This window comes from Crassostrea angulata, chromosome 10 (genome assembly GCF_025612915.1).
Source record: "Crassostrea angulata isolate pt1a10 chromosome 10, ASM2561291v2, whole genome shotgun sequence".
Taxonomy (NCBI): Eukaryota; Metazoa; Mollusca; class Bivalvia; order Ostreida; family Ostreidae; genus Magallana; species Magallana angulata.
Genome location: NC_069120.1, coordinates 43,815,651 through 43,842,270, shown reverse-complemented (window position 1 = coordinate 43,842,270; position 26,620 = coordinate 43,815,651). Strand labels below are relative to the sequence as shown.

Sequence of the window (26,620 nt, the reverse complement as noted above, 5' to 3'; positions counted from 1 at the left end):
TCGCAGTCACCCGATCTTGTGTATAGTCTGAGCCTTTTCTGTTAGTTCCGAGTTTTTCGTTCTTCCCAGACAGACAACAGATTTTTATCTATAGACATACACAAAGAAGGAATCGGTACACTGTCGATAAAAATATTACTTTTTAGCATTGACTTTCAATCATTAGGAACTTTTAAGACAACCATTTAATAAATAACGAATTTAAATTCAATTGAAGCCAAAGACATTATCCCGTAATTAGAAATAATTACATTATTTAATTTTGTGCTAATATGAACACTCAGTCGCTGCCCACATTACTACATGTTACCGGTAGTACTTTATTCAAATACTAAAAAATTCGTATGTTAGCATGGAGAGAGAGAGAGATGGAGAGAGAGAGAGAGAGAGAGAGAGAGAGAGAGAGAGAGAGAGAGAGAGAGAGAGATTAAAGTAGATTGTGATTAGATCGTTTGTTATCATATACTGGTTTCAGTAAATGAAAAAAAAACCAGAAGAAAAAAAGAAGGATCATTTGAAGTCAAAATTCTTTTTCTTATCATTTGTCGGACCCGTATAAAATACACTTATTACGGAAAGAGAAAATACACATGTTTGCCTATTATTTAATTAAGAGAGAGAGAGAGAGAGAGAGAGAGAGAGAGAGAGAGAGAGAGAGACAGACAGAGGGGGGAGGGAAGATATGATGTTTCTTATTAAAACTATATTAAAATATCATTGCAACATTCTTAGCTGTGCAAGAGAAGATAGATGTATGACATGTGGTAATGACGAAAGGTGTTTAAGTTCAAAATTATATAATTAAAAACACAGTAATAAAGTGAAATATTATTTTGAACACTGTTCGTTATCACCACATTTCATTTTTAATTTAACACCATACCTTGATACGTCTTGATTAAAATATTAAAAAACGCATCTAAAATGATAAATATAAAGATTATTTCTTTTCGCGTCAAACGAGAAACAGTTTCAAATATTAGCTATTCTTAAGATATCGGAACACTTTGATCATAGTGCAATTTTTTTGACCAATATATAGTTTTTCGTCATCATCAACACACAATCCCCAAGGCTCTTTGACATCCTCACTGTCACGTACAATCATTTTCAGAAACTCTCCGTTTTTATCCAGCAGATGAACACTGGGATTGGACTCATGGCAGTTGCACACAAGAACGTGTCCACGTAAATCGTTACAAATTCCCGTTGGAGAAAATTCGGAATGTGGCGGGGAACCTTTATAGGTATATTGTTTTTCCCCTTTATTATTGAAAGCAATAACATGACAGAAAAAATTATCTGAAATGCATATGTCACCATTTATATTTACTGATAAAAACAAGGGATACACAATCAGCTTGTCGGGATTAAGGTATTCAAATTCAAAAAGTTTTTCTCCGTTTTTATTGTATCTTGCTATATTGGTCAAAAACTTGTGCCATTTTTGTACATAAATCCTTAGTATTATTTCTTCACTAGATCTTGAAAAATAGACACTCAGTATTGACCAACGAGGGTCAACTGAAAACACCTCTACAGGTTCCTCTTCGTTTGAGGTTACCCTCATCACTTTATTGTGTTGTCTTATGATAAGCAAGTCTCCATTTTCATCCACTGTAGATGATGCGCTTCCCCAAAAATCCCCGAGTTCATGTTTACTTAATATGTTGCCTTTAGAATCAATTTTCACAACCCACTCTTTGTTGTCTAGACAAATAAATTTCGATGTTACGCGAGAAATATGGGCCACATCATCAATACGCCCCTCTTTCCTATTATTTGATATCCATATGTCTCCACAGCTTTCAGTTGATTCGAGAAAACGGCAGTCTGAATTTGAATTAAATTTTTGGTTTGGCATTGAACACACGTCCTTCGATTTATTTTTATTCAATGTATATTGTTTGTCTTCTTTTATATCAGTTTTGTTTTCCTCAATTGTTGCTGAAATAATATACAGGCATTTATTACTCTGCATTCATGGTGACCGACTGATAAAAAAAGCTTATACATGGAGAAAGAAAACCCCATTTAAACAAGGGAGTCTTGACTACATATTGATTTCAGAAAATCTTACAAATATTGTTGAATATGTCTCAATCAAATCTGGATATAAGTTGGATCATTCTGCTGTTGTAATTGAATTACATTCAATACTTTAATTTTACGAGGTAGAGGGTTATGGAAATTTAATTATAATTTAGTTCGGGATTGAACCTATGTTGAAAAAGTTAAAGAATTAATTCAGTCAGTTAAGGATCAATATAAACACTCCATAGATGAGTCTGCATTTTTGGAAATTCTTCTCATGGAAATAAGGGGCTTGACTATTTCGTATTCATCTAATAGAAAGAGAACAATGAGAAGATAGAAAAGCAGCTGATATCAGATATTAAGATCAATTCTATGTAAGAATCTAAATTCGATGGCCACGCATAGTCACGGATTTTCTTCATACTTGACAATTTGAGAGACTTTTGTGAGTAAAAAAGTCTAACACCATTTGTTTGTTGCTATATGGTCCCGTTGCGTGTTGTGCCCTGACACAAGGAACTTTATCTACATTGCCTCAGTCCATTTTAATGCTTATTTGAAAACATATTGAGAACTTGGGGTTTCCAGGGTAGAATATATTATTAAAAATAGTGTCATTTTTCAAAGGTAAGCACTATTATGATTGTGCAATTAAAAATTTAAATATGAAAATTGAAAACCGTTGCTATGGTAACAAGCTTAAAAATAAGGAAAATTATAATATTTTTAGGCATCTTTAAATAGATATTATTCACTTATAATGAATAATAATATAAAATCAAATGGTGAGAAAAAATAAAGTATGTCCTTAACTTTAATGACACTTGAAAAAAAATCTGAAATTTTCTAAAAATAATTGCCGTTGCTATGGAATTTTCAAAAAGTAAGAATTTCTGTGTGGTTTTTTACGCAACTTAATTTTCCATAGCAACAACACTTCACTGTTGCATAAAAAAGGTTTTTGTGGTGGATAATGAAAATTTAGATAAATTTTTACAAGTTCCGACTAAAACAATTAGAAATAAATTCTAAAATCAGGAATGAAAGCATATCAAAATAATATTCAATTTCTCAGTTTTTCTTATTTTTTGGCCTTGTTGCCATAGCAACGGATGTCAATTTTCATGATAAAATATATATTGCATGGACATTGATATGGATGTAAAAATTTAACAGTTTCCCATTTGGGCTTATTGAAAAACTGCGAAAAACTGATTTCAAAAATTTGTAACGGTTTCCATGGTAACATTTTAAAAGTATTGGTTTCTCCATCAATTTTCTTATATAATTAAATAATTGAAAATAGGACAAAGGCTGTTTTATGTGTTTGATAGTTAACATAAGTGGGCAACACCTTCTAATATGGCTTCAAGGTAGGTATATTTTGCTATTTTCCCATCTTTAGCCTCGATTACCATGGTAACGGTTACCCCCGGCAACCAAATTTTAGTATTTTTTGCGTTTCACACCTAGGTGTGTCCATGTATAAAATATAATGAAAATTGATGACTATGCGTGGCCAGACCCTTTTATAAATCATTGATTCTTACATAGAATTGATCTTAATAAGCTAGAAAATATCAATGAAGTTGATCTTCCATTGTTAGATGAAAAACAAGCAACTCTAGAAAATTTGAGAAAAGAAAAATTACGAGGACACTTATACGGGTGTAGATGACGGAGAAAAACCTACTAAATATTTTTGTCATTTAGAGTCTGGAGATTTTCTTAATAAAATTATTAAAAAAGAGTTGCAGTATCAGAAGAGAAGACTTTGTATAATTGGTGAGAAATTTTGGAGGAGGTTGAATCTTTTTATGAGAAGCTTTTTAAAAATGCAGACTATGAGCTCTAAGCTTTTTAGACTATGAGGTTTCTGATATAGATTTAAAAATGAATTATCCAGCCTCATAATATTCCAAAACTAGATAAATCAACATCTAAATATTTTAGATAAAACTTCAGTGAAAATGAAATATTAAGTATAAATATTTAAAGTATTTTAAAGGAGATGAAAATTAACAAGTCGCCTGGAAGTAATGGTTTCACAGCTGAATTTTATAAGTTCTTTTGGGCTGATCTTAAAAAACTATATAACAAAAGCAATTAACTAAATATTTTTACGTGGAGATCTGCCAGTGTCTCAGAGGTTAGGAGTTATAACATGCCTACCTAAAGGTGACAAACCTAGGCAATTCCTAAAAAAACTGGCGACCAATTACATCATTGAACTTATTTTACAAGTTAATATTAGGATGTGCCAGTTATAGGATAAGATCCACTCTGGATTTACTTATTTCTTATATTCGGACTGGTTTTATACAGGGTAGATACATTGGTGAAAATACACGATTTATTTATGATCTTTTTTCTTATACAGAAGTCAACATTATCCCTGGATTTCTCATGCTTATGGATTTGAAAAAGTCCTCGATTCAATTTCATGGTCATTCATTTATAAGGTGTTACTTTTTTGGATTTAGAAATCATATCAACAAATGAGTAAACGTTCTCAATACTGTCACAGCAGTTAGAAATACATGTACAGCGCGGATGTCGTCAGGGTGATCTTGTTGCCCCATATCTTTTCATCCTTTGCGCTGTAATATTGGCCATACTAATTAAACAAAATAAAGATATTGGAGGTATTTTAATTAACTTTGTGTATGACAGGGAACACAAAATATCCCAGTATGCCGATGATACACCCCTCATCCTTGAGAGTTCTTCGTCGTCTTTATTTAATGCTCTCAAACTTTAGAATTATTTTTAAAAATATCGGGGTTGAAAATTAATAGCTCAAAAACCAAAATTATATGGTTTGGTTCAAAAAATTTTCATCTGAAGTATTTCATCACTCAAGATGGAAATTAGATTGGGGGGCCACTGAATTTGAATTACCGTATTAGGTGTTCATTTTTCTGTTGACCTGGGACGAATTCCAGAATTAAATTAAAATATTCAAACACCAAAAACATCAGCACTCATCCAATAATGGTAAGTAAGGCAAATTTCTACCTCCACAGGAAGATTAACTGTTCTTAATAATCTTCATTACCAAATCCAAGAAATAAAACAATTAATTTTTTGAACAATCTTTGTTTTAGATTTTTTTTTGGAAATCCAAGTGTTATAAAATTAATCGCTCAGCTGACCCCCCTTACCCATTGTGACCCCATTCTACCTCCGAGGATCATGATTTTCATAACTTTGAATCTACACAACCTGAGGATGCTGTAACTTAAGAGTCAGATTTCCTGGCCGAATGGTTTCTAAGGAGATTTTTAAAGATTTACTCTATATCTTCCTATGTAAAACTTTGACTTCCCCATTGTGGCCCCACGCTACACCTGGGGTCATGGTTTGAACAAATTTGAATCTACACTATCTGAGGATGCTTCCACACAAGTTTCAGCTTTTCTGGCCAAATAGTTTTTGAGAAGATTTTTGAAAAATGTCGACAAATTTCCGATAAATCTTGATTATCTCCCTCTAAAATAGAGCGTGGCCTTTCATTTTAACAAACTTGAACCCCCTTCACAAAATGATGCTTTGTGCAAAGTTTAGTTGAAATTGGCTTAGTGGTTTTGGAGAAGAAGTTTAAAATGTAAACAGTTTACACACAGACAGACAGACGGACAGACGGATGGACAGACGGATGGACGGACGCCGGACAAAAAGTGATCAGAAAGGCTCACTTGAGATTAGAAAGTGCATTATATCATTTGTCTTTTACCATGGGGAACTACAAGAGGATGAAGTAGTACAAAAATATAATAACATATTTTGTATGATTTAAATAAAAATGTTTTACCCGACTTTGTTTGGAAATCCACCCGTTTGTCTGACATTGTATGCACGTCTTTTCGTATATTTTTATCCGATGCAGTAGCACTTTGACCGGCTTTGTAAAAAAAGTTGTCACGTTATATTAACACATTCATTGCTGTTGTATGTTAGTACTTCGTTATAGTAAATAAGTTGATTTATTTCTCAATGTGCTTTTTTAAAAAAATACTTTGTTATAGTCAATTTTAAATTGGTTTATTTCTGAAATGAATGTATATTTTACTGCCCCCCCCCCCCCATAATAAGAGCTGTTCGTATCGATATGAGAACATAAAATGCAATTTTATAGATAAAAAAGTCTCTAGTCAACCCTGTATTACGAATGACACATACCAATTGGCAAGAAGGGTTTACTCTCGTAGGCCACTACTGTAAAATCATACAATTGTACAGTTAGCTTTTCAAATTGTTAAAAATATTGAAATTTATGCGATAAAGATCGAATAAAACATCTTATTTATGCTCAGATCTATTTTACAAGTAATAATCATTGAAACATGTGAAACCAGAATTAACTTAAGAGGATGAACCTTGGCCTGAACTTTGGCTCATATCAGTTGTAGGCGATTCAGATGAATTTGCACAAAATGTTTTTTGTATTCGTTGTTGACAAGCTCCTTTTTTCCAGTTACAGATAGTAACAATTACTATGACAACAAGAAGCAACACTGCTGCTAACGATATTGACCAAGCGAGTGCATTGTCTTTTGTTTCTGTAGATGCAGAATGAGATTTTTGAATGTTTCCACTGAAAGTAAAGATAATGGGCTTTAGAAATTAAAGGGTATAAATTTGTAATAGACAAGCGCAAACTTATCAAATAACTGTATAGCAACACCTAATTCATAAAACGAGATATAATATATTTTTACCGCACCAACAGAAAAGACAAGTTTTAAGCATTAACTGTATAAATGTTCAAGTAGCATTTTCCACACCTCCTGGATGATAAGTTACATCTTTTTTCTTAAATAAATCTTTATTTTCTATTTTAAAGAAAAAAACTTATCATTTTCTAAAGAGGAAATGTACGTATATTCGACTGAAATCTTTCGACAACTCAAACGACATCGACCTAAAACGTGAAAATATGCGGCTGCAATCGTCAGAAATTGTTGAGACCTCTCGACTTTAAAGTTCTGACTTCTGACCTTAAAGAGCAATTTTGGCAAAATGAATGAAGGGATTTTATTATTTAATGATATAACCGCAATTTAAAAAAATAGTTATTCTAATACATCTAACACTTAAACGTGTTGAACTAGTCTTTAAAGTTTTTTCGATAGAGTCGTTCTTTTCCCATACATTAAAGGATAATTGCATAATATTTAAGAGTTAACCCATATATTTTATAGTACTCTCTATTTTACAAATATGTTTAATTCAGAAAGCAAGTTACATTATGCATCTACAATATAGGTATTAAGTGAAGACTACATTGATCATTTAATTTATTGAGAGACACTTTACCCCCTACCATTGAACGTGTAAAAGTTTTTTACTTTCTAGCTGCACATTAGTGGAAGCTGATTGAAAGATATGGTAAAGAAATATAAAAAAAGCAGCTTGCCAATTTTTAATGATATAAAATCTCGAGACAGTTGCAAAGTATAAGGACCAATAAGAATACTAAACTTTTGCCATAGCTTTTTTAAAAATATATTTTGTCCCAAATTTCTTATTCAAGTTACACCGCTTTTGGCTCAGTATCTCGATAATCGTATATACCTTTGTGCCCAAACTATGTTTATCCACTAGAACGAAAAAAGATTTTCTGTTTTGAAACGTTCCCTCTACAATACACAGCTGAAAATAGAAAACCTACGGGGATTTTGCATTGTTAATGTGGGCAGATTTAAAATTAATCAATTATTTATTTGTTACTGTCAAATGCATTTAGTTTCAAATTTACAATATCTACTTATGAATTAAGGTACGCTAGTTCCTGTGTGCAGGTGGATTGAGTTGGTGAACACTTTTTCTTACGCCTCCATTGGCCGTTGTTCCAATTGGTTAAGCCCCTTTTACAATTGGCGCACGAGCACTTTACATCACTTTGCGATCGAAATTGTTTGGCTTCGCACGAGCGATCGCATACGTTGCACGAACTCTCGCATTCGTTGCATGCGTTTTTGTGGTCGCATCAAGTCTCCTCAAAATTGTGGACATGCACACTATTCAGACGCGACCGAATGCGATCCAAATTCTTGCAACGCATGAACATTGGTACGAATATTTTAGAACATTTTGTCTGCTCACAAGAGCGATGCACGATTTAAAAAAAAAACGTAAGATAAATCGCAGCAGTTTTTGCGTGTGTTATGCGACCATAAGACTGTTGCTCAACGTGTCTCATGTAATCTTGCAACGTTTTACCATCATTGCAAGATTTATTGGTTTCAATTTACTTGCTTTGCCACTCAAATATACTGGATACAGGGCTATTTTCGCACCATGTTTTTTTCGCTTCGTATTGAATTCGCCCCAATAATATTGTGGTAAAAGAGATATAATATGAGATATTGGAATTCGCCAAGTATTTATCTGCTTACTGACAAAAAGAGCGAAATGAACGAAAATAAATCGGTTGAACACCCCTTATAAAATATACACTGTATAAGCATATGCGTTTCAGGCCACAATTAACCTTGATTTTGGCTGTTGCTTTTGTCATCTTCTTGGGCGTTATCAAATATTTCAATTGAAGAGCATCGGAATCGAGCGGTTTATACCGGTATACCCCTTCTTACTCGTACGATCATTAGTATGATGAAACGCATATTCGGAAGAGCGCCGCCCATCCTATCGTATTGGCGCACGTTCAATCGTCTGATCATATGGTCTTTCGTTCGATCTTATTGCAATATCTTACAACACTCGCGTTCGTTTTACAACAGTCGCATATAAACGCAAGGTATATCGCAAGTTTCAATGCTTTTATATCGAACAACGGTCACTTTGAATTGTGTGAGTTTCGTACGAGTACTTTTTCATATGCGATTATTTTGGCAACAGTTTACGAACCATATTCAATTTTTTCGGTCGCATGAATATTTTGTTGCTTCTCCTCGTGCGCCAATTGTGAAAGGAGCTTAAGTGTTATCAAATCAGATCATTTCTATTATTATAAAACCCGGCAACTTTATATAAATAGTGCCTGTTTGGGAGGGTAACTGTTGAAATTGACACCCCGAAAAAACCATTGTCAACCGACGCGAAGCGTGTATAATGCGCATTTGATATTTTTTGCAGAAAATTAGGGGTAACACGTACATGTAATATGTTAAAAAGAAGTACACCTTTATAACCAATGAATCTTAAAATGAACTGTTCACTATGAATGCCGATCGCAGACACCTTCATGATTGTACAGGGGTCTTTGTCCTAAGGAGATGTCCGATATAGCAAGTGACAATTAGCTCCCGTGTTTACAATGGCTTCGATAGGGCCGCAAAGATAAAAGTGAAACGAATCTTCCGTTATAAATAGTTGTTTGATTATGATATTAATTTATTAAATGAACGTAATACTCCTGCATGCTATTTTTTACGAATTTTAAATATACTAGGATTATGATAAACATGTGGTAACTTTGGCCCCGCTTAAGCACACATGCATCTGTTATGGCGGACTACATGGAGATGGTGAATGCACAGCTCAACATTTATGGTGGCTAAATGTTCACGGAAAATTGTCTGACCGTGAACATAGTGAAAATAAAAACACCGTTATGTTTTCCACGTCTTCAGTATCTTCCTAAGTTATGAATGATAACTATTTTACAAAAAGATCTCTCCGATACGACAAATAGATAAATAAGAAATATTAGCGAATTCTTTGAAATGCGATTAGGATATAGAGTAAAATGTAACTTACACGGCTAAGTAAATTTGGTATCTATCACACAATCTCTCGTGAATCCCCAATAGACACACAGAATAGGAAACGTATAAATCTCAAGAAAAAAACCCAGCTTACCTTGTATTTCTATAACAAGATGGCTCAGCAACGAAGCAATGTCTTCTGGGATTAATTTCTAAACATCTTGGAACTTTTTGATAAATAAAAATAAAAATCTAAATGATTTGACCGATTAAATATTTACCACTAATAACGCGAATTAATTAAAGTATGTTTATACAGTTTACTTACATAGATAACTTTCATCACTGGAATACATTCTGTCTGGACAGCCGTCTCTAAATCCAGTGCAGTTGTAACCATTGAAGTAATTGATTTTTTGTACATACAGCATGCATGACCCTAAAAATGATAAATATGCTTTAAAGTCATTTTGTATATTTTCTATTATTGTGATTAATTAAATCCCAGATCTCCAATTTTTTATTTCTGTGGAATACAAAACCTTAATAAGGGTTGAGTTTTATAGCAGCAACATGTAAACCACACAGGGTGCAAGTAATAAAAATATCCAAGAATATATAAAATGTATATTTGGCTTCGATAATATGTTGTCTTAATATTTTTTCTTACTAAGTAACGCGAAAGAAAATATGTTTGTCTTCTGAATCATCGAAATTATGAAAAGTATACAGAAATTCAAAATTTAACATTGCTACATGACTAATTAACTGTAATTTACATGTATTTTAGTTATCGTGAAAATAAACTGCCAAACCATTCAAACCATTTCACTGTTAATATGGAAGCTTCTTGAAAAATCACACTGAACTTGATCAAAACGAGCTTCTGCTCAATTTAATCATTTTAAAGTATGACCCTGGAGGTTAAACTCTGGATATCATATACTAGTATGGTCTAAGATATGAACATTCTTCTGAACACATGTTCGCATTCAACGTCCAATATTTTAGTTTTTATTGTTTTAGACTTTTCAATCCTATATCTTTTTAAGGTAAAGATTGATAGGTTACATAAAAAACTATCCATTTTCTAGATTTTATATACATGTATGTTTAAGTTGAAACATTGTTTGAAATTATATTAAAGTATTAGACAATGTTATCAAGCTAGTTTTAGAGAATTAGGTAATTTCAATATGACCTCCTCCAGCCCCTAAAAAACTGAAAAAGTAAGATAAATAAGTGTATACGACCATATAAGAATGCTCATAAAACATTTATTGGAACACATAAGATCATTTGTCTTATATATTTTCAAAAATCATTCAACCAACACAAGTTAAAATTTGATATCATTTTTATATTTGGTAAGATATGTATGAAAAATTGGAAACACCTTACCAAAGCCATATGGTCAAATTTGCATGAAATATCAGATCTGCAATGCACATGCTTTTCATTTGACTTAGAAAAAAATATCCATCAAGTTTCTCATTTCACTCCACAATATAGTTAGTCAATAGATATTTTAAAATTCATGAAAAAATAATACCCCCAATTGAGTTCAATCTAATGCAGCCATTACTTTTATGAACCCTTAACTTTTACTACATGTACGTTTGAAAGATGCGGCTACATCCATTTAAATTATACATAATGTACGTCACGTCTTTAGATTGTTAAGTTATTGACCTATTTCAACGGACGTGAATAAAGCGACTTAGTTGTGCTTACAGAATAAGCATATTATTAATTCACTCATTATTTTCTTTATCTATCATACTAAATCTATCAAATACTTATTAAACAAGAGGCCCATGGGGCCACATCGCTCACCTGAGCAACAATGGGCGTTCAAAAGATATTGTGCCATATGGTCCCTCTGTAAAATAACAAAAAATAAATATTGTAAAATATTCGAATTTTACACTTATTTTTGCATACACGTAATCTTTGACATTGTACCTTCATGAAATACTATCTTTTACCAGAATAAGAAAATCCTACGCAAGATATAAAACTAAACATTTGGTAGGGGTACACTGTTAAGTTGTTAACTTCCAATTCCTTATATTTTCGTTCTGCCCCCACCCCCCCCCCCCCCCACACTTTGTAAAGCGATCAAAATATATGAAAGGATATAGGTACATTTTTTTCATCAACTACTTACTAGTTATTGTATTTAAAAAAATATATAATAGTTATTGTTTTTTATTTAAAAAATCCTACATGTATAGATGTGAAAAAGAAAATTGTACCTTAATGTGCTCAATTCCTCTTAAAAACATTCAAAAATTTAATTTGTCTTCTCCATTATAATTAAATGACTGTTATTTACCTCGCGTACAAACCAGGATAATTTTCCGCTGTGGTATTTTCTTAGGAATAGCAATAATTACTTTATCCCCGCAACAGAAATGTGTCAGAACTATGTAAACTGTTTTAAAGATGTCGTTTTTATTTACTCGTGTCTGAAAAACTATCAAAATTGATGTAGATTTCACATTATTTATTGTATAAAGAGGGGGCCCCAGAGAGTAGGTATATACAGAATATCATTCTTTTATTTTGTTTGTACAAGTATTTAACATACTCTAATTCATATAGAATTTCTAATGTTCAACCAAAATTTCAGCGTCAATCGTAGAATTATAAGCAAGATACAGAGCTCACAGTTCGCCTAGGTTTGAGTCATATTTTTGTTCACATGGGTTTATTACATTCAGCTTAAAGTTTTTAACTTGGTATTTCCTATTCATCATTTAAAATGGAAAAAAAGAATGGCCTAAGATTTTCAATTCTTTTATTCACTCAAGACCAGTTCACTGGTATTTGAGGTTCAAAATCAGTTTATACAAATGTACACAAACACAGTTAAGGATCACATGTACAGTAGGAGTAATAATGACAAAAAAGGTTAAGTTTACAATAAGTTGTTAAAGTTGGTTTCTGGAAGAACAGACTTTGAAAATTTTCTTTAAAAATATTGACAATTTTTTTACTTTTTTAATCTTTAGTCTTTAAGATCTGTGTACAAACATAGAATTGTGAGCAAATCTTTGTATCTTGCAGATAATTCGAAGCTTACCACTCAAATATGGTTAGTAAATAGAAATTGTAAACAATTAAACACAAGAAAAATGCACTATAACAAATAAAGAACACAATTTATTTTTTCGAAATGAATCATATATATACATGTATATATACCTACATATTTCCGTCAGCGGTATCAAACTCTATTTAAACTAAATAAACTCAAGAAAATGCCGAGCATCTTAACAAAACCTATTGCATTAATCTCCCATTACGCAAAAGATAATGCCGAATTACCGATAGAATGAATTGTATTTCAGAACTTTTTTGATACATCAGATTTTGCTTAATTTGCGCAGGTAAACAGTTAACTGTTTGATTTACCGAAGTCTCTGTTTGATTTGATACGTAAATATCACGAAATACAGACGATAGTTCCCAGGTTACAAAGCATAAATAATGAAAACAAAACGAAAATCAGAACAAGCTAACACCAACATCATGTGTGAAAACTGTCAACGCATTGAAATATTTAGCCTCAATTTACTTCACAAAATCGGCACCAATATATTTTGCATGTTTCATAAATTTCCCTTCATACGCGAACTGTTGCACAACAAGCAAATTCATCATAGTCAGATCGACCCTTTTTCGTATAATGTCATGGCTGCTCAGGTCATAGAACCTCGTTTAAGAAGTATGGAATACGAGTCTTGGTAAAATGGGTATGCAAACCCGGGCCGTGGCAAAATAAAAGCCGGTGCAGATCGGCAATCGTCAATTCCAAATACGCATTATTTTGCAGCAATATTCACAGCAAATACAAATATACTGGTCCATCAAATATCCTGAAATTTTAATAAGATTTGCAGATTAATAACTGCCAATCTTTTATTTTGCCCAGGCCAAGTCTTGCCTACCCATTTTACCGGATGCCGAACCCGAAGCTATTAAACTGATTGAAACACGCCTTTCCTTTATTATTATTTTCGTAATAACTCAGATTTGAAACAGAATTATTGCTTAATTTTTGCAATATATATTTTCCTTCCCATAAGGATAATTTATGCTAAACTACGTTGAATTGGACTCAGTAGTTCTTGAGAAGAAGATTTTTAAAAATGCACCCCCTTTTTCTACAGTTTCAAGGTTTTCTCCGCTTTGAATGCAGATCGGACTTTTATTTTTGCAATTTATATTCGCCCTCCAATAAGGATGCTTTGTGCCAAATTTGGTTGAAATTGGATAAGCGGTTTTAGAGAAGAAGCTCAAAATGTAAAAAGTTTACAGACGGACAGACAGACAGACGGACGGACAGACGGACGACGGACAAAATGTGATCAGAATAGCTCACTTGAGCTTTCAGCTCAGGTGAGCTAAAAAGTTAATTGTTCCGCGAAATATGGTTTTATATACACAATCTGATTGGCTATTTTTTTTGGTATATGGAAGTAATACAAAATACCACATGTGCAGACAGCGATATCGTTTTTAAAGATGATACACTGAGATACACCTACACGATACACCTACACGAAAAAGATGAGGAGAAGCGTGATATATTCCATCGGAAATGTCTTCGGAGAATTTGACAATGCACTGGCCAGACAAGATATATCACCAACAACTATATGAACAAACAGCAACAATCCCACTTTCGAGGGGAACTATATGAACAGACAGCAACAATCCCACTTTCAATGGCAATCCAAGGGAGGTGTTGGAAATGGATAGGCCATGTTCTCCGAAGGGACAACAACTTAAATATCAGAACTGCGCTGACCTGGGCTCCTGAAGGAAAAAAAAGGCAAGGCCAAGGAACATCTGGAGGCGTACAATGGAGAAAAAGAGAGAGAAGAACTGGGATGGAACAGTTGGAAAGAGGCGCAGGTTGTTGCCAGCTACCGACGTAAGTGGCGTCTTTTGTTGCACGGCCTCATGCGTCCTCCGGGGCACGGAGAGGATACGTAGTAAGTAACACCCACATTGAATAGATTAGATTTAAACCTAGATGGGAAAATCCTACGAAAATGACGTGTGACATAGCAAAACGAAATGTTATTTAATATTTAATTTGATTGTATTTTAGAAAATGTTCTAAGAAATGGAGAGCAAGGCAAGATATGTGAAAATTAAAAAAAATAGTATTTTTCAAGATGGTATAATAAAGTAATTAACAGGAATCATCAAATAAATGTAGAATTACTAGCATAAGATTTAATTTGTTGTTAAAATCTGCTTTTATTTTTAAAACCCTTTCAATTTTTTCATATTTGTGAGACTATCAATATTATCTAGATAGTGTATCTGCTAGATTGCGCCCTAGTTTGATAGCAAAAGAACTGACTGCAGTGAGCGATTTTGAGTGCATAAAAGATTTGCTAAAAAAATATGGCATCAAATAAACGTTCATGAAATCACTATTTCATATATTGTGTTACAGTTATAATGTTAGTAAATGCATGCAAAGTTTTGCTCCCCTTTTACAAAAAATCATTGCATGTCACAAAAATAGTCCACAATGCGCAAAAAGATAAAATTAAGAATTAAAATATGTTTTTCCTATTTGATATGAAGTGGAATCATTGAACTCGAAATTAAAGGGTGCAATAAACTAAAATTTTTATGATGAAGCAGTCAATAACTGAAGGGGACAGCTTCGGATGGCTGTATGATAGTGGTCATTTTTTTAATTTCATTTTTATTAATCTCTTTGTCACGAACACCTCTGTGAAAACTAAAAAAATATAGAAAAATATTGAAATTTTATAGAGAAGAAATATTGGGAATTTTTCTTAATTAAATAAAAAGTTACAGCCAAACAAATCATTCCTAAAAATGAAAGATATATACGATGGGTATTTTGTAATTGACCATACAACATCCTAAGGTGAAAACAAAAACATATGCCATTGCGAGTCGTAAAGGAGCTGAGTCGCACATAAAGCAATGGTGCGTCATATTTTAATGATTCAAAATATCATCAAATGTACATTCCGTCAAACAATAGACCCGGGAAGTATCGTCATAAGGCAAAGTAGCCTCTGTCAATCAATAACTGACCATGTATCATAACTAGGTATGCCATGAAAAGACCTTTTTAAAATTTAGAATTAAATTGTACAATATAAAATAAACATTAATAAAACATAAAAGTGATAGTGATATAACCTTTCACTATTTTCTTTCCATAATTACTGAAGTTGGATTTTTATAAGATACTAGCATGTCACACAAAAATAATGTATATATATCATCATATGATTTAGATACTTTTAAATATACATTAACAATGGACTAATTACGTATAACCTATTACATATTTACATCGCAACGTGCTATGGGGTTCAGCCTTCTATACTAATACGCATGCGTATTTACTGTAAACAAAACACATGCAGGGCTCGCGAAGAATCTCCTGGACATGTTTGTTGATAAAAATATGTCTTTTCTACTTTTCCCAGATAATAATTGTTCAAAGTTTTTAAAATAACCACAATTATTGTTTTGTAGGCATGTATTTTTCGTGTTTATCATAGGAGTTGCTACAACCTAAATTCAAATTGTAAATGAGGCCCCTTGAGGTGTTATTTGACATATTTTTTATGTCTGTTTAAAATGAACCGGAATTGGTAAACCAGGATTTGTTCCGTTTAGAGAGTATCTTTAACCTCATATAACCGTATGACAGTAGTCGGACGAGGATCTTGTAGCTTTCAGCGCGTGCCAATTAATTACTGTCAATCAAAGTACACGTGGTACAAATAGACGATATAAGATTATTCTGGTTTGTACGACCCTTACATGTCCGGAAGCGCATAATTACGTTAACTGAGTATGTGAAAGGGATTTTTATGTATTTCAACTATTACAATCAACTTTATTTCTTATTTCCTAACGATACAATAAGTAAATCTGAAGTAATTCACGCATATGTTTTCAGCTGTACTGTCTCTTTAACATCACGCAGAAACATTATAAGCCTGATATCTATTTACTATTGTGAGATATGTTGTATTACAGTCTGTAACGGTGATTCTTTTTATTTTGCAGTACATGTAATTATAGAAACCTGTTAGGGTGGTTCTCAGTTTGGCACATATAAGCTAGTATAACCAAATATAACGAAGGTGCATAAAGGATAAAAAAGGTAATTTATGGGGCATGCATGCTGCAAATGATATAGAAAAAGTGCATTTAGGATATATTAAATTTGTGTTAAGTGTGAAGAAGAATACAAACACTGCAATTGTATATTTTGAAACTGGGAGGCTACCTATGAAAACTATTCGAATGTTTAGAATATTCAAATTTTGGTTCAAATTGTTACAAAGTCAGAATTGTGTTTTGCAGTCCTGTTACAAAATGCTGTATAATGAATGTGAATCGTCTTTGGCACCTGCTGAAAATTGGGTTAGTATAATTAAAAATAAACTTTTTGAAATAGGTCTAGGACATATATGGTATGAGCAGGAATATATACATTGTGCAACCTATTTTCCTTTAATTAAGCAAAGAATCATTGATCTCTTTACCCAATAACTCGTAGAACAGATTAATTCCTCATCTCGATGTTATTTTTACAAGCATATTATTGATCAGTTTTCATTTCAATATATTTTAACAAAATCAATACCTTCTACATATAAGAAACGAATTGCAAGAATTAGATTGTCATCTCAGAGACTTGCAATTGAAAGTGGACGACACACTAATGTACCAAAGAAATGACGCTTATGTAAATTTTGTTCAGATATTGAAGATGAATTCCATTTTGTTTTGAAATGCCGACAGTATAGAGAAATCCGAGTAAAATATATTAAGAAATATTATTGGAAAAAACCGTATGTATACAAATTAAACAATTATTATGTGTTCAAAATTTTAAAGAACTGTGTAATTTGGGTAAGTATCTCCATCTAGCTTTCAATATTCATGATAATTAAGAAAAATTCTCTGGTTTTCTTTTTTTTTTCTCGCCTGTTAGTAAAATTTTATTTTATATACATTGTCAATGTACTTAACATGTACCATACCATTATTTCAATATTGCTATTAAGTATATGTAATAACTCATGCCATAAGATGTATGTCTTGTGCAAATAAAGAATAATATCAACTCAAAAGTGACAGCGAATTATGCAACATGACGTAATGTTAACTAACAAAATAAAATCAACATGTTTAAGTGAAGAGCACAAACCATTTTGCAGATTACATTACAAGTATGTTACATGACCAGAACGTGAATTTAGCATTTTGTCTAGGGTGTAGAAATCACATTAATGAAATTATGTATATAGGTGCTCATCAAATGTCATATTGCAAGGGAAAAGCTGAAGGTTCTATATTAAAAATACTAACACAGTACAAACAACTTTAAATTGAATTTTCTCTGTGATATATTGCTACATATATCTTACCGTTGCTGGATGCTCGTTTACGTTGAAAACAAGGATTATCCATAAGACACACCAAAGCGATCCGTGACTAAACGCCACTAAAATTTTTTTCTTGTACAACAACAGCTGCACAGATATATTGAGATCATTAGTTGCAAGCAGCGCTCCCAACAATGTATAAAAAACTAACAAGTTAAGCTCTATCAAGAAGCTCTCTCGACTTTTGCTAAAAGTAATTCGATATATACCTATCATACCTTTTTAGAAAATAAATTCTCTAGTTCTTTTAAAAACACACTTAGTTAAAAGGTTCTTAAACGAATAGAAATCCCAGTAATTATTATATCATATTATCATATTGTGTCCTTAATATTATTATTAAAATCAACGGCGACCTTAAAATAAGAATATACCATAATATCTTAGATTTATTCAGAAAATTCAAGAACTGGTTAAATTTATGATAAAATGTTGATGTTTTGACATTGTATTTGATAAAGTGAAACTAGTAAGTCAAATGCTTGATAGACGTTGTTGCTTTGATGAACAATGTAAACCAAATACTCATACGTGGGTTTAAACCTCCAACTAAACAACTACAATGTATATTCATAATTTGTAGGATACATTGTACCTGATGAGCTTTCGACAAGTGGTATCTTGTTGCTGAAAAAAACATGGGCCGGATCTATGACACATCATGTACATTTACCGCTTATGGAAAATATATTTATGCACTATACCAATGTTACTCAATACAAATGAACGTGCATGATATTATTCATGAAGTGATGGTCTTTTTTTTAACGATTTTAGCGAAAGGAAGTGTCTTTTTGCTTTCACTAATTACGAATTTAATCACAAAAAATATGTTGAGATGGATTTGATTTTTTTGTAAACGAATTTAACATTGCTTACCATCAATGAGATTTGTTGCCAGTGGGTGAGTATAATAAAACTAGTAAACTTAATTTTTTCCTCGAAAAAATTTGTTGCAACAATATTTTCTTTTTGTGTGAAGATAAATTTTATACCGTATACAGAATCAGCTATAACCTCCTTTAGTATCGCCTTATTTGCCCTCATTAATGGTAGGCTATTTTGATGCACTGAACACCTCCAATTAGATGATGATATACCTCACCATCACCAATACTAAGCATATCGTTCCATCATTTTTGGTATAGAAAATATATTCCTCAAATAACTAACAATAATGAAAATATTTTGGAAAAAAAAATCATTAGAAGGATTATAATAGAAAATCTTTTTATGACTTGTACATGTATAATCTTTTAATTATTTCTAATCTCATTCTTTTGCTTATTGGTCATCTTCCAAATATAAGAACCTGCATTCATGTTTATGAGATTTCAAGATATTTATTGCCCCTACAGTTAATGTGTAAATATAATATATGAGTGATATTTAAAGTTTGTGATTGTCTCTTTTTGACAAAAGAATAATTGCACCTAAATCCCCTTACACAATTGGCGCAGGAGCAGGAACGGCAAAATATTCATGCGACCGAAAAAAATAGATATGGTTCGTAAACTGTTGCCAACATAATCGCATATAAAAGTACTCATGTGAGACTCGCACGATTCAGAGCGACCGTTGTGCGATGTATTAATGCGTTAGATCTTGTGATATATTTTGCATGTACATGCGACTGTTGTACAATAAAAGCAAATGTTGTAATTTATTGCGAAATGATCGCAACGCAATAGTTGAATGCGATAGGACGAGCGCTAATGCAATAGGACGAGCGGCGCTCGTTCGATCATGCGATTTATCGAACAAATGCTCGTGCGAGTCAGAGGTGGGATATATACCTCTCTTTCCTACGCTCTTTAGTAGAAGTAGTTGAATGCAAGAGAAGATACCGCCCAAGAAGATGATAATAAAACTCATGCAACGAATGCGAGAGCTCGTGCAACGCATGAGAAAGCTCGTGGGAATCTTAAAAATTCTGATCGCAAAGTTTTGTGAAGTGCTCGAACGCCAATTGTGAAAGGGGCTTAAGCCAAAACTTCCGATCGCAAAGTGATGTGAAGCCCCTTTGGCACTTTACAACACTTTGCGATCGAATTTTTTTAGCTTCGCATGAACAATCGCATACGTTGCACGGGCTCTCGGTATATACATGTATACCCACTCTTACTTGTACGAACATTCCTACAATGAAACGCATGGTCGGACGAGCTCCGTTCGTTCTATCACATTGGCGCTCGTTCAATCGTCCGATCACCTGGTCTTTCGTGCGATCCTATCGCTCTATATTGCAACGCGCGCTTTCAATGTACAACGGTCGCAAATAGACGCAAGATATATCGCAAGATTCAATGCATTTTCATCGCACAACGGTCGCTCTTAATCGTGCGAGTTTCGTACGAGTACTTTTTCATATGCGATTATTCTGGCAACAGTTTAGGACCTTATCTAACGTTTTTGGGCGCACGAATATTTTGCCACTTCTGCTTGTGTGCCAGTTGTGAAAGAGGCTTAAAGTGCCCAAGCGCCAATTGTAAAAGGGGCTTTACGCCGTATTTTGGGACCCTTATTCGGTCACTATTGTTATGTTTGTTCTTTGTTCAATTTTACTACAAGTAATTTATTATGGAATTTGGTCAATTTCCAATAAAAATTTATTTTCATAATGGTTTTAAACTGCGTTGCAATAAATTATTTGTTGTTTTATTACTCTTTTTTTTTTTTTTTTTATAATTTATTGTTTTTGTTCCATACATACTAGTACTAATGTTGACATTATTAAATTCAGTTTTTATAAATTTTATACACATGCATACTCACTCACACACAAGTATAATTACATACATTTTTCAATATTAGTGGTAAATGGTTACTTTGCTTCCAAAAAAAGAGAAAAAACCAAAAAAAAATAAAAAACCAAAAAATAAATAACAAATAATAATACGAATAGTAATAATCATAATATCATAAACTAATCTAAAATGTTTTTCCATGTAAGCCACAATTTTTCAAAATTGCGCAGCTTTTGATTTTGGATAGCAGCATATCTTTCTACATGGTATTTTATTCTTAAATGACTGAGTAATCCAAGAAAATTTGGCATTTTGTTTTGCATTAAGGATATAAAAATATATTGTTTAACGTATAGAATTATGAAGTTTATAACCCTGTTATTGTTTGACAATGGTAGATCACCGAGAATAACATTCGAAACATTGAAACCAACTCTTTCAGAGGTTTTTCTGTATATATGAAGACTTAAATCACTCCAGAGTGTTTGTACTTTATCACAAGCAATGAAAACATGTATTATTGTTTCAACATTTTCCATACAAAAACCACAACAATCAGAAGTTTTAATGTTAATTTTCTTAAGGTATTTTCCAACAGGAACAATTCTATGTAAGATTCGAAATTGTAACCACTGGGCAGAAGAATCACTAGTGGTTTTATAACAAATTTTAAAAACATCTTGCACTGATATTGTGTCTACTCCATATGGCCTAAGCTCTGCCTCCCACTTGCTGATTGAGGTTGGAATAGCCTCATTTTTATTCAAGAAATTATAAAAGATTTTTGAGCATTTTTCAGAAGATATGAGAGGTTCAAAAAATAAAGGTACATATGGATTAGGAAGTCTTTTGAAAGAAGACCTATCTATTAACAATGATTTCAAATATTTTGAAATAGCTGTAACAATGCTATTGTATTGCATCACACAACTATCAGATAGATTGTATGTGTTTTTAAGAACTCCAAAGTCTAAAAGATTACAATCATCATCAAAAAAATCTTGCACAACCTTTATTCCCTTTTCATACCAGGATTTAAAAAAAACTGGTTTGTTGTTAACTTTTATATTAGAGTTATACCACACTGGAATATAATGAAATTTGTTTTTAAAGTGCGGAGAGTAAGTAAAAGATTTCATATAACATGACCAAGCAATCAAAACATCTTTCCAAAAGGCGTTATTTTCTTTTAACAAACAATCAAACACAAAACTATCTCCAAAATCATACAATTTCTGTAAAATATCATCTCCATTGAGAGCATAGAAAATATCCATCCATGGTTTATGTGAGCAAGTTAACCTTTTAATCCATGTACATTTAAGTGATGTAATAAAACTTCTAACATCTACCATTTTCATACCACCTGACAAGTAGTCTTGTGTTATAAGAGACCTTTTAACTTTGTCTGTTTTGGATTTCCATAGAAACTCAAAAAAGGCTTTGCATATAAATGCTACAATCTCCTTTTTGGGAGTAGGAAGCGATATAAATAAATGATTTAGTTTTGGAATTAACAAACTCTTAATGACAGTGACACGACCAATTGGAGTAAGAATTCTTCTTTTCCATTGTTCCATAAGTGCAATGATTTTTGGAATCTGATTACCAAAATTAATATCAACAATTTCAGAAAGTTCAACGGAAAATTGGAAACCTAATAAATTAAAAGATGTAGATCCCCAGTCTAATTTCCATCTGGTATGATGAAACACTTGATCAGAGAATTTTTTTGAACCAATCCACACAATTTTTGTCTTAGATGTATTAATTTTAAGTCCTGAAAAGCTGGAGTAAAAATCTATAGTTTCTAATGCTTCGAACAAGGATTTTGGTGAACCATCAAGGGCTAACAAAGTGTCGTCTGCATACTGTGATATTATATGTTCTTTATTATGAACAAAAATGCCCTTAATATCATTGTTTTGCTTTATAAGAATTGAAAGGATTTCTGCACATATAATGAATAAATATGGAGCAACAGGATCTCCTTGTCTACAACCCCTTTGTATGTCAAATTGTTCTGATAAAAACCCACTTTGTAAAATGCAGGCACGGAAATTTGTGTTTAAAATTTTTATCCACTGGATAATATATTTTCCAAACCCAAAATAACTTAAAACTTTATAAATAAATGACCATGACATAGAGTCAAAGGCTTTTTCGAAATCAATGAGGACCAAAAGCCCTGGAATTTCATGTATCTCTGTGTACGACATCAGATCATAAACAAAGCGAGTATTTTCCCCTATGTATCTACCTTTTATGAAACCAGATTGTGTATTTGAAATAATAATGTCCAAAACTTGTTTGATTCTAAAGCTTAGGCAACCAGATATGATCTTGTAGAGAACATTTAAAAGGGTTATTGGTCGCCAGTTCTTTAGAAACTGTCTTGGTTTGTCCCCTTTTGGCAAACATGAAATTATTCCAAGTCTTTGAGAGATAGGAAGCTCTTTTTTAAGAAAAATACAGTTAATAGCTCTAACAACATAATTTCTAATATCACTCCAAAAAAACTTGAAAAATTCTGCGGTATACCCATCACTACCAGGGGACTTATTATTCTTCATGTGCTTTAATACGTTAAGAACTTCTCTTTCCTCAATGTCTTTCTCCAGACCTTAGGACGTATTTGTATCCATTTTAGGATTATTAGAATTCAAGAACATTTCTTCTAAATTTATATTAACTAAACTTGAATCTGCACTTTTATACAGAGTTTCATAATATATCTTAACTTCATCTAAAATTTCTGTTTGTTCATATATAGTGCCAGTACCCTCTAATTCAATTTTTTTTATTGTTTTATTTAAATAATTCCTAGATTCTAAATTACAGAAATATTTTGATGGTTTTTCACCCTCTTCTATCCAGCGAGCTCGGGACCTTATCATGTGGCCTAGTAACTTTTCTTTTCTAATACTCTCGAGTTCCTTTTTTTTTCATCTAATTTATTTAAATCAATGAAAGCATCTGATTCTAAATCCTCAATTTCTTGCAGTAGTGTTTTTTCTTTTTGGTCTTTTTCTTTTTTGATATATGAAGAATATGAGATAGTATTTCCCCGTATTTCCATCAGTAGTACCTCAAGAAATAAACTTTCATCCATGTTATTTTTACATTGGAAATTTTTACTCTCTGCATTCTCTAAATATTGATTACTAACACACTTTATTACATTTTTTACCTTTTGAACGTAGTCTTTATCTGTAAGTAAATAATTATTAAATTTCCAAAGACCACGCCCTCTCCGGAAGGGATTAAATTTAAGCTCGAGCAAAACTATAGAATGATCAGACCTGTATCCAGGTTTGATAGTACAGTTATCAACAAGATTTGTTAAGCTGTCAGAAATGAGAAAATAATCAAGGCGACCTTGTTTTAAAGGATTTTTTTTCCGCCATGTATATACTTTTTTTTCAGGATTTAGGACTCTATAGTAATCTATGAGGCATAAGTCCTCCATTATTTCCAGGACTTTACTTCGAGCCTTTGGATTGTTAACACTACAGTAGTTATAAGTATCCTGCATGGGATTCAATGCAAGATTAAAGTCCCCACATAAAATAAAATATTCATTATCAAATTCAAGGAAGATACTTCTTACATTTTCATAAAACTCAGGGTTGTCAATATTAGGACCGTATATATTAATGAGGGTAACCTTGTGGTCCTCAATTGTCATGTCCAAAGCTAACAAATTACCTTCACAGTCGTTTTTCACTCTATGAATTTTAACCTCAAAGTTGTTATTGAAAAGTATACAGACCCCTCTTGAGTTAGATGAATATGAATTAAACACACATTTATATCCCCACTGTGTTTCTATAAACTGTTCATGTTCAGAAATAAAATGAGTATCTTGCAGGCAAATGATAGAATAATGTTTTTGTTTATAGTAGTTAAGAACATCTTTACGTTTTGATGGTGTGGCGAGCCCCTGACAGTTCACCGTAGCTATTAAAATGTTGTCAGACGACATCATATTTACGTATTAAATAGAAAATAACAAAAGCAACACATGTAAGACAAAGAAAGTATTCAAAAATAACACATGCGAGAAGCAAATAACCACTTACCATTACCAAATTTTCTGATCCAACCATACCCAAAAATATTACACACACATAAGAAACTAAGCATCCTACCAGTTCATTAAGAACACTTATAACGGGAGAAACACGCACACTCACACATACACACATGTCTAAACAGAAAGTAAACAGTTCTGAAATTGAGATACCGATCCCGATCTGAAAACCGTTGACCGATCCCGAAGCATCCAGGTTCCACTCCGCTGCCTATCAAAAAAGTGTACTAGCGCCGTTTTAGTTTTTCAGAAACATTGTCCAGAATATCGAATCTGTGGCGGCGTCCTTGTTCGTCCAGCGCAAAAATCTTGCCGTTGTAGTACCAGGCAGACTGGATTCGAGGGACACCATTAAGATTGCGCAAAAGTTTTGCGTTGAAATATGTTAGGTGGTCATGCATGGTAAAACATTTTTTGAGTTTGTCATTCGATCGATTTTTGATGACCGCGATCTTGACCTCCGTGTTACGGAATTTGGCGATCACAGGGCGTGGCCCTTTCCCATCTCCCCCAGGAATCCGATGAATCGCAAGAACATCCGAGGGGTCCAGGTCCATCTTCACTGCCTCCTTGAGAATTGTACACAATTTACTCCTGAGGTTTTCGTTTTTCTCCTCGGCCCAGTTTAGAAATTTAATATTGGCTTTCTGCGAGTATTGTTGATTTTGATTGGCGAGGGTCATTGCAGATTGTGCCGCAGATTCACATTGTTTGAGCTTGTCGTTGAGAGATCTCAGTTCACTGGCTTGGGAGTTCAATTTTTCTCTCAGAGTGTCGAAATCAAAATTAAAACCCTCGGAGATTTCTTTTGTTTGTGTTTCGAACTCTTTACACTTTTCGTCGATTTTATCTTCAAACTCTTTCTTGACTTTGTTTTTGATACTTTCTTCGAAATCTTTTTTCATTTCATCGACAATTTCTTGTTTTATTTCACTTTTTATTTCATTTTTCAATTCTAACAATATTTCCGAAACCAAGACCTTGACATCCGATTTTTTCACCATGGACTCTCTTATTTCTGTCAAACTTTGCTGAATTTGATGAAGGTCACCTGAGATATTAACGTGCTGGTCAGATGTACTACCGTCGTGAGCAGGTGTATGATCACCGCTGCTAGTTCTCGGTTTTTTCACTGCGGCCTTTTCAGAAACAATGGATTTTCTTACGGATACTGGTGCCGATTTTAAATCGAGCTGAACAAGTTTTTTTGTTTTTGTTTGTTCTTTTTCTGGTGTTTTTTTAAGTACCCCTGACTTTTCGGCCATTGTTACTATTGTCACTATTAGTGAGTAAGAGTTCACCACAGTCCGATATTTTCAGAATGCTTCTTAACAACAATATCAAGGCGTAAATTTCTAAAATTATATAGCACTCACCAAATTGAGTTTTAAGTCCTTTATCCAGTATTTTGGGCACTTTAAATATTACAGAGAGGTATTTAAAGAGAAAAAACAGCGGAGCTTCAAAAATATGGTCAGTCGCAGACCATCACGTGACCGGAACCGTCGTTTTATTACTCTTAATACTGCTTTGCAAATATCTGGAATTAAGACTTGTTTGCCCTTGGGTGAAGAGAAGATTCATAAATAGGCA

The 26,620-nt window shown here is 32.8% G+C and overlaps 1 protein-coding gene across 1 annotated transcript; it reads right to left on the bottom strand.

Moving 5' to 3' along the window:
- Positions 1-403: 403 nt before the first annotated feature.
- On the bottom strand, positions 404-18,240 carry LOC128168373 (uncharacterized). Its single transcript, XM_052834633.1, has 8 exons — positions 18,170-18,240; positions 11,547-11,592; positions 10,039-10,149; positions 9,865-9,937; positions 6,417-6,634; positions 6,220-6,255; positions 5,852-5,941; positions 404-1,947 (listed from the first exon to the last, which is right to left on the bottom strand). Exons 2-8 carry the CDS (start codon positions 11,581-11,583, stop codon positions 980-982), a joined length of 1,533 nt encoding a protein of 510 aa, XP_052690593.1. The 5' UTR covers positions 11,584-11,592; positions 18,170-18,240; the 3' UTR covers positions 404-979.
- Positions 18,241-26,620: the final 8,380 nt, after the last annotated feature.

Coding starts and splice junctions, on each gene's coding strand:
- LOC128168373 (XM_052834633.1), bottom strand. CDS start 11,583: ATGGCACAATATCTTTTGAACGCCCATTGTTGCTCAG. Junction 10,150..11,546: donor GAACGCCCATTGTTGCTCAG/GTGAGCGATGTG, acceptor TATCATTTTTAG/GGTCATGCATGCTGTATGTA. Junction 6,256..6,416: donor GAGCCAAAGTTCAGGCCAAG/GTTCATCCTCTT, acceptor ATGATTTTACAG/TAGTGGCCTACGAGAGTAAA.